Here is a 9,645-nt window from a genome sequence, read left to right on the forward strand (position 1 = left end):
TCACCAAGATAACACAAAAAGAGTTAACTGTCAGAGGAATTAACAGCATACTAAAAAAAAAAATTCACATTGGGCTGGAAATATATTTGGGTTTACATCTCTCAGGGACCTAAATAAAGCAGTCAGCAACAGATGGAGGTACAAACGCAACCGAAAGTAAAGGCAACTTAATAACTAGAACAGCTGCCCGGATGAAATCCCCAAATCTGAGAGCTGCAATCAAAGAGCCGTCTTCTCCACTGAACTGAATTAACTCAGTTATACAGCACTTTTCAACAATACAAAGCCTGTTAAAGAACAGAAAATTAAATGTTTTGACACTTTAGTAGTCTTTCAAATTACATTACTTAATAAATGCTACTTTTATATTAATATAGTAAATACAGGAATTCTGAGAACTAAGCCATGCAGACATTGTCCGTAAACCAGACAGGCAGAGGGACCCAGCAGAGACTCGCAAAGCCTGTAAGTCATCACATTCCATCAGAAACGTCCAGATGAAAACACATGAGAGGGCACTCCAACAATACTGCTGCACCACTGCTGGGACCGCCAAAGTCGGAAACGCCGTAAGGTAAGCAATGTGGGTATCTCTATTAGCATTGATATAATACTGTTCTTCGTTACAGGCAATTTGAAATAACGTCAGTCTTAAATCCTAACCATAAATACAATAGAGTAACAAAACAACTTGGTTAAGAGGATCCCATGGCATGTTCCTTGTGACAAGTTTTTTCTCTGAAGACACCAGAGAAAGAAGAAAATTAAGTCAGAGAAGAAGAGAAAGCAGTAAAGACATAGATTTTAGGGAGAATTAAGGGTGAAATGACACTGGTGTGACTGTGTCTTGTTTCCCTGGACTGTTAAATTTCCTTTCATGTCTTTATCATTAATATCAGCACTTAGTGGCTGTAAGAGAATGAATGTGCAATCCAGTACTAGTTAATGTACAGTGCTTATGCTTCTCCCTAAGTTATCACATTTAAATATCATTGGGAATTCACTGTATGTCTCCAAACAGACTATCATCTTCTTCAGAGCAAGAAACATTGCCTTTTTTTAATGCCTTAAAGTATATAGTAGATATTCCTCAGTAATAAGCACTTGGTAAATGCTGATGAATTATGCTGATATTCTGCTCTCTAACCAGAAATATTCTTCAGAAAAATTTACATCAGAAAGTGTCTTCACAGCACGGTCAATTTGTTTCTTTTTCCAGCAAAAGGCCATGGTCTTGTGTTAAAGGAGGAGGCTCAGAGCTAGTTAGTAACTTCTTTTCTCCTGAAAAACTTACGACTTTACTACCTAGACCTTATTCCCAAATAAAGGAAACTTCCATGACAACAGGACCCACAGTGAATGGGGAGGGGAAGGGACAGCAGGGACAAATGTAAAGCCTCAGAGAATACTAAACACGAAACATCAGAGGTTTAGCAGGATCACAGTCTTTTCCTTTCTTTCACTGTTATGGGAAAAGTTAAAACATACACAGAAGTAAAGACATTAATGGGATAAACTCCCATGTCTTTGTGCCCCAGCTTCAAAAATCATCACAAAGTCCATCTTATTCCCTCTGTAAGCCTACTCCGCTGTCCCTTCTGGACCATTGGGAAGCAGAGCTCAGAAACCGCATCATTTCATCACTACTGTTTCAGTACATACTTCTACAAAGGCAAGAATTCTTCTTGAAATTCAACTTTTGCTCCCCAAATTAAAATATTTAACAGAACCATCTATGACTTTGAAACACACTCAACATACTGCTATAAAAATTTATTTTTGCGGTATTGCAGAAGTTTGAAATGCAATTTGCATTGCATATCAAAAGTAAAAACAATTATTTACTTAATTATATGATTATCCTGTAAATTTATCTTGAGAAAATAACCCAGATACTAGAGGGAGGGGGAACTATGAATGCTGAAGTGCTCACTGGAATATTATGATAGTGAGACAATTGTAAATTTATTAAGTTTCAGTAAAGATATTTTATGGAATATTTCATATACCCAATGAAATCATTTTAAAACTAGACATATGGGTGTTAAACTAAATCCATATAAGATGAAAATTTTATTTATAGTATTATTACAACTTGGTAAAAATACTTATACATGTAAACAAATGGGAAAATAACAAAACAACTCAAGATGATAGGTTTATGGGTGTTTTTCCTCCTCAATTTAAAAGTATTTTTATATTACTGCTATTTATAGTTTAAAATATTGTATCAGTTTTTTTATTTTTAATTTTTTCTATCACAATTCTACAATCTATCAAAGCACATATCACATGCCACTTGCTACATGATGCCTCCGCTAATCACCTCGATATCAATTTCTTTCTTTAAATTTCTATAGACTTGACAGTGACTGAACTAGTTATTCACAAAAGTATCCTGAGGACTTTATATCTGAATATGTGATAATCAGTATTTTCATTTTATAAGGTGATTCCTAAAAAACTAAAGCAAGTGTATAATATCACTAAATAAACCTTAACTTTCAGATATAATCATCAATATATTTCTACCACTTCTTATATGCTCTTCTAATCTTGAATGTTTACTATTCAATTCAACAAAATTGACATGGACTCCATAAGAATCTATCTGATTAAACCTAGTCTTTGTTTCCATTTCAACATCCTAGACAGGCTGATCACTGGCATTACCGATTTTGTTTACTGCTTTTTAAATGAAATAACAAGTTAAAATGCGCGTAATTTCCAAACTCTGTTTTAGCAACAGAGCATTCGTGCAGCACAAAAAAGCACAGTAGATGAGTGATAAACAACAACAGGGCATTTACACAACAGAATACTATTTGGCCATAAAAGAGAAGAAAATTTTACCCTTTGCAAAAGTATACATGGACCTGGAGAACATTCTACTAAGTGAAATCAGCCAGTCAGAGAAAGACAAATACCATATGATTTCATTCATGTGTCGAATCTAATGAGCAAACCGAGCAAACAAGCAAAATTGACAAGACTCATAGCAGGATGACAGCAAAGAGGCAAGGGGTGGGTGGTTGGTTAGGGAGTAGAGGGAGTGAGCAAAAAGGAAAAAGGACTCATGGACATGGACAAGTGTGGTGATTGCAGGGGGGTGTGTATAATGGGACTAAATGGTAATGGGGAAAAAACACAATAAAAATAAAAATAAAAAAAGCACAGCTGCTTTGGCATACACTGGGGTGAAATAAGCAGCAAGAGACCATGAGCGCCACCTCCTGGCTAGTGATTCCCCATCAGGTGCCCCAGGGCTCCTTAGAACCTATTTCAGGAGCCACTTTAATAAAATACACACAGAACAGAACAAACACTGCTGCACAATGGAGAGTTTTAGTCCATAGTAAAATTTTCACTGACAGGGAGCACTATCATGTGAAAACAAATAATGTAAAAGTTTATATTTACCATACAAAAGGTGCAGGTAATCAGAGCTGAATTAAGTAGACCACTTAATTACCTGCTGGTACCAATCTTTAAAAGTCATTTTTATTTTTTTAAGATTTTATTTATATATTTTTAGAGAGAGGGGAAAGGAGTGAGAAAGAGAGAGAGAGAGAAACATCAATATGTGGTGGCCTGTCACACGCCCCCTACTGGGGACCTGGCTTGCAATCCAGGTATGTGCCCTGACTGGGAATCCAACCACAACCCTTTGGTTCACAGGCTGGTACTTGACCTACCGAGCCACACCAGCCAGGGAAAAAGTCATTTTTAAAGTGACTTTGAAATGATTTTTAAAAGATTGAATATCAAAGCCAATATTTAAAAGGTCATCACTGAAAGTTAATAAGATAGAGGAAAGTAGACTGTCCAGAACTCCTTTTAGCTACAATACTATATATTCTTAGTAAGGCATCACTTAGTCATGCCTAAATAATACCTACGATCTTTAAGAAGGGTGACTCCAATTAATTGAAGGGCTTTTGTTTTGCTGAGTGAAGTAAGCAATTTGAGAGTCAAAACTAAATTGTCACTGGCTATAGTGAAAACGCTGTTACCAACTATAGTTTTCTCCTCTAAATGTCAAGCACATATTTAAGAGTAGCAAATTGAGGGACTTCCGCCAAGATGGAGGCATAGGTGGAAACACTGTGCCTTCTCCCACAACCAAGTTTGAATACAACAAAGATTTGGAGAAACAAAGACACAACCAAAGGACAGAAAATTGAATTATACGGAAGTCCGACTACATCTAACCGTTCAACGGGGACGGTAAGAGGGGCGGAGCCAGCAGCGAGCAGTGTCGGGCAGGACAGGGCCCCCGACCCAGCGCACAGTGAGACAGACCACGCAGGCCCCAGGGGGCGAGGGCTGACGGCGGTGGCACACTTGCGTGCNAAGAGAGAGAGAGAGAAACATCAATACGTGGTTGCCTGTCACACGCCCGCTACTGGGGACCTGGCTTGCAATCCAGGCATGTGCCCTGACTGGGAATCCAACCACAACCCTTTGGTTCACAGGCCGGTACTTGATCTACCGAGCCACACCAGCCAGGGAAAAAGTCATTTTTAAAGTGACTTTGAAATGATTTTTAAAAGATTGAATATCAAAGCCAATATTTAAAAGGTCATCACTGAAAGTTAATAAGATAGAGGAAAGTAGACTGTCCAGAACTCCTTTTAGCTACAGTACTATATATTCTTAGTAAGGCATCACTTAGTCATGCCTAAATAATACCTACGATCTTTAAGAAGGGTGACTCCAATTAATTGAAGGGCTTCTGTTTTGCTGAGTGAAGTAAGCAATTTGAGAGTCAAAACTAAATTGTCACTGGCTATAGTGAAAACGCTGTTACCAACTATAGTTTTCTTCTCTAAATGTCAAGCACATATTTAAGAGTAGCAAATTGAAAGGGTACAAGTTGTTAATCTTCCCTGGATGACTGAAGGTCTGCATATTGACCCAGCGTCGATATATACTACAGTGTGACTTGTTTAAAATTTGAATTTGCACAAGTCAAGCACCAGCTTTAACCATAATTTCGAATGACCTATTACTTTCAAGTTGACAAGTCATTTTACTATCTCAACTCTTTACCTAGATTAGAAATTCCATGAAAGCAGGGACCATGTCTTTTTTTCATTTCTGTGTGCTCTACAGAGCTTAGCATACTACCTTATACATAGTCAGGTGCTGCTCCATTAGATAAATTGTTGCTGAATTATTAAATTGCTGCCTTCACCAGGCTATTCAAATTTCACCTGTCCAAGAAATAATTCATTAGTTTCACCTTCAAACCCCACCTCTTCTCCACCTACTTCTCTAGCATTTATCTCACATTGGGGATAGAAATCATCTCGAAAGGTGTTCAGTACTGGAGCAGGTGTGGTAACAGGCCTGCTGAAGATACTTACATGAGGAACCCTCCCAAAGCCCTTCCCCAAGGAGAAAAGAGCTAGGACGGTAAGCCAGACTCAGAAAAATGAGTCCTTTTTTATTAGATGTGAAAAATCATTCTGAGCACATCTTGACGTCTCTTACTCAAACTTTTTATTGGCACTGAATTATAAACTGATGCCTGGATCATCTAGGTATGAAAATGCATGTGCAAGACTTTCAGTGTGTAAAAAAAGAAACTACTACTTTTGTAGCTGAAAAAGTACAGTATCTTTGATTTCTAATAAGATTGAACTTTTTTCCTCAATTAGCTATTCCTTCTTTTACTGTCTGTTCAGAATTGTTTGCTGATTTAGGTATTAGATTGCTGTTTTTCTTATTAACAACATTCTTTCAAACTTCATAGTTCTTCATTTTTCTTGTATTTTTTCCCATTTTGTTTTTAGTTTCCTTTACATAGTCCTCTTGGTTAGTCACATTTTTGTATGACTTCAATGGTTTTAAGCTTATAAAGTCCTCTTTTATACAGCAATTTGAAAATTATCCATTTTCTTCTATCTTATTAGTTGATTTTGCATATATTATGCTAATAACATTTTAAAATTAACTTTTAACACCTAAAACTACCCCATTATCCCAGGATCATTTATGAAATAATAATTTCAATTAACACCTATTTGAGATTCTACATTTATTATATATTGAATCAACTATATAGAAGGGTTTGCTTTGAGAATTATCTTGTTCCATAATTCCATCTACACTTTCCCCTGCACTATACTGGTTAATACTGTATTTTGATAGTGTTTTAAAATTTGAGAAGGAAAAAGTATCATTATTACTTTTCCTGAAAAAGATAGTCATACCTATTCAGTCTTTCAGATATATTTTATGCTTAATTTGTCAAGTTGTGTTAAAATAATTATTTTTTATTTTAAAGATTTTTATTTATTTTTCCTTGGGAAGGGAAGGAGAGAGGGAGAGAAATATCAGTGTATGTTTGCCTCTTCTGTCCCCTCTGTTGGGAACTGGCCCTCAACCCAGGCATGTGCCCTGACCGGGAATCAAACCATAATCCTTTGGTTTGCAGGCCCGTGCTCAATCCACTGAGCTACACCAGCCAGGGCTAACAAATTATTTTTTAGAGGGAATTGATCACTTGGAAGCATTCAACCTTCCACAGGATGAAGATTCGTTTTTCCATTGGTTTGTCTTAAGGTAAATAGCACCATACACCTTTTCTGGATGCCACACCTTCAGATAATGGCATATGATAATTGCTAGAGATGCTTTTCACTTTTTCAAGGTAAGAAAGACTCCTCTCACATAATTAACTGAATGGGCATGTAGCTGGTGATTTTCCAAATTCAAAGTCAGAAACAAGTTCTTATTTCACAACATCTGAAAACTAGGAGCCAAAAAAGGGAAAAAAGTATGTAAAATTTCTAGAAGAAAAAAGAAAAATCAAAGTCTGAATTTGTGGTTTTCAAATTTCAGTTTGCAACCAGATGTTGAGTTTGGGGACTTATTTAATAGACCGTCAACAAAAAAATTCTTTAAATGGAATTGAGATATTTTCTCAGTACTGCCTTGAGAAAATTCTTGTCTGTCATGCATGCACATGGGTGTGTGTGGGTGTACTGGATCTGAATCAAAGATAAAAATGAATTTTTGACCACGTTGAAGTTTATTCCACCAGGATTACCAGTACACTTTTCTAAATTTAACAGCATAGATGATTATGTTCCTAATCCATTTGTTTCAAATCTTCCCCTCTTCATTTCCAAATTATATCTTTATGACTTGGAGGATAGGTTATTTTCACATTTCCCTTTTTAAGAGATAAACACCTTCACTCCTTCCTCCCTTGCTTCTCAGATTCCCCCATCTAAGCTAAGAATCATGGTCTTAAAACAGGGCCAAAAGTAATCAAGACAGTGTTTATTCAAAGAGAGAATGTGTCAGATTCCACACAGATATATAGAACTCCATTTTTTCTCTTTCCTCCCAAGAGTGTAAATGGAAAACAAAGATGCCAGGCACATAGGAATCCTACTCAATCCATGCATGTTAACATTTTTTTTTAATTAGGCTCAAGCTTTTACACAAGGCGGATCCTACCAGGCTTGTTTTATTCATTCTGTGGTGTACTTAGCGACTTATTCCTTGTTACTTCTGCGAAACAGCATTTTCTTCTTCCCAAGGCTAACTCTAACTTACCTTAATATGGGCAAGTACAATACAGATCATTCTAAACAATTTAATTTATAAGTTTTGCAAATGGGGAATCAGAGAGATAGTCGTAACTGCACTGTCCCCTGCACCACGGTGACTTTCTCCTCAAGTGAGATTTTAGTCCAAGGAATCTCAAATAGATAGTGTCATCACAAGGATTTTGTGTAAAGATTCTGTTATACTTTTCTTTCAATATCCCCTAAGTTTAGAGAATTTGTCTGTAAAAATATATATAACATGATTTGAATATTGTAAATGAAGATAACATAGTATATAAACAAAATTATATATTAATCACCCTGTAAACTCAGAGATCTTAGTAGTCTTCAGCCTTACTAATTTAACTCCAAATATTGTAGAAATCAAGCTGGTAGGTCTATTCAATATGGTGATTACAGGTTAGAGAAATAATGGAGCTAACCATTAGTTCTGGTTATCAAGAGCTAACCATTTCCAACCACAGTCTGTTTCAAATATGTTATTAATATTACTTGGAAATAATCACCTCTATCTTACATATTCTTTTTTTTAAAAGATTTTATTTATTTATTTATCTTTAGAGGGGAAGGAGAGAGGGAGAGAAACATCAATGTATGGTTGCCTTTCGTGCGTCCCCTGCTGGGAGTTGGCCTGCAGGGAACTGGCCTGCAACCCAGGCATGTGCCCTGACTGGGAATCAAACTGTGATCCTCTGGTTCGCAGGCCCGCACTCAATCCACTGGGCTACACCAGCCAGGGCCCTCTATCTTACACATTCTTGATTTGGTTCTAGACTGACATTTATTTCTGATCAGATGCTTCATAAACACAAATATTTCCTATCTAGGACTTCCCCTCTTCACAAAACACAATTCCTTGACAATGCATTGACAGGGTGCCACTGACGTTTCCACACAGCAACTTCAAGTTTCATAAAAATAATTCTTTTGAAGAACCTGTTTTCTGAGGAATTCCTTACATAGCATATTGCTACTTTTCTATCAGGAAATAAAGATTTCCTGGTCAAATGCAGGCAAATAGCAGATATTTTTAAAGATTTTTTTTTAGTGAAAATTTACCATTTTATTTTTCAGAGATCATATTTGAAATATGGCTCAGAGTGACTTCTTCTACCCAGAGAACCCAAGGAGGCGGGAAGAAGTCAATCATCTTCACCAACAGCTCCTTGATTGCTTATCTGACAGCTTCCATGCCACCAATAAGCTGATTGGCGTCTTAAATACGCATTTGGGGTGCAGGCTGGCCTCCATTGAGATGAAAAGAAATGGGACCATCAAAGAAAATTGTGATATCATCATCCAAGCTGTGATGAAAATCCAAAAGGAATTGCAAAAGGTTGACGAAGCACTCAAAGATAAACTAGAGCCAACCCTTTATAGAAAACTTCAGGATATTAAGGAAAGGGAAACAGAGAAAATTGCAATAGTACAAAAGGTTATTTCAGTCATCCTGGGAGAAGCTACTTCTGCAGCCAGTGCAGTGGCTGTTAAACTTGTGGGCTCAAATGTCACAACCGGCATAATTAACAAGTTGGTCACTGTGTTAGCTCAAATTGGTGCTTCTCTCCTCGGTAGCATAGGAGTTGCTGTTCTTGGCCTTGGCATAGATATGATCTTCCGTGCCATCCTGGGAGCAGTGGAAAAAACGCAGCTACAAACAGCCATCAAGAGTTATGAGAAGCATCTGGTGGAATTCAAGTCAGCCTCAGAAAAATATCATCATGCCATTACTGAGGTCACCAACACAGTGAAACAACAAATGAAATAAGCCATCTTATTTGCCACTGGAATATTTTCTGCTTCTCTCTCAATAATAGTGTTTGGTTTCTTGGATTAGGTTCATTTTCCATAAGCTTTCATCATAGACATAAATACAATAAACAAATTGGGAAAAGGAATTACAGATGCTAAAACCAGATGACTCTTGAGTTTTTCAACAATAAATGCCTGGATCAGTTGGTGCTAGACCCTGGGAGTTAAAAGACTGTATCCCAGGATGTCTTCTCACCCTACTCTACCAGATCAATAACAGGGTAAATGCTATTATAGAATAGGTGTA

At 36.9% G+C, this 9,645-nt stretch overlaps 1 protein-coding gene across 3 annotated transcripts; it reads left to right on the plus strand.

Moving 5' to 3' along the window:
• Positions 1 to 466: 466 nt before the first annotated feature.
• SMCO3 (single-pass membrane protein with coiled-coil domains 3) lies at positions 467 to 9,376 on the plus strand. 3 transcript variants are annotated; one of them, XM_037033946.1, is made up of 3 exons: positions 467 to 574; positions 5,328 to 5,418; positions 8,661 to 9,376. In XM_037033946.1, the coding sequence occupies exon 3, from the start codon at positions 8,677 to 8,679 to the stop codon at positions 9,352 to 9,354; it is 678 nt and encodes a 225-aa protein (XP_036889841.1). In that variant the 5' UTR covers positions 467 to 574; positions 5,328 to 5,418; positions 8,661 to 8,676; the 3' UTR covers positions 9,355 to 9,376. The 3 variants fall into 3 exon arrangements, with proteins under 3 accessions (XP_036889841.1, XP_036889842.1, XP_036889840.1); XM_037033947.1 differs by lacking the exon at positions 5,328 to 5,418 and having other exon boundaries at positions 467 to 583; XM_037033945.1 differs by lacking the exon at positions 5,328 to 5,418 and having other exon boundaries at positions 469 to 574.
• Positions 9,377 to 9,645: the final 269 nt, after the last annotated feature.

The sequence above is a fragment of the Sturnira hondurensis genome, unplaced genomic scaffold, assembly GCF_014824575.4.
Source record: "Sturnira hondurensis isolate 20B ecotype Veracruz unplaced genomic scaffold, ASM1482457v3 Scaffold0021795, whole genome shotgun sequence".
NCBI classification, from domain to species: Eukaryota; Metazoa; Chordata; class Mammalia; order Chiroptera; family Phyllostomidae; genus Sturnira; species Sturnira hondurensis.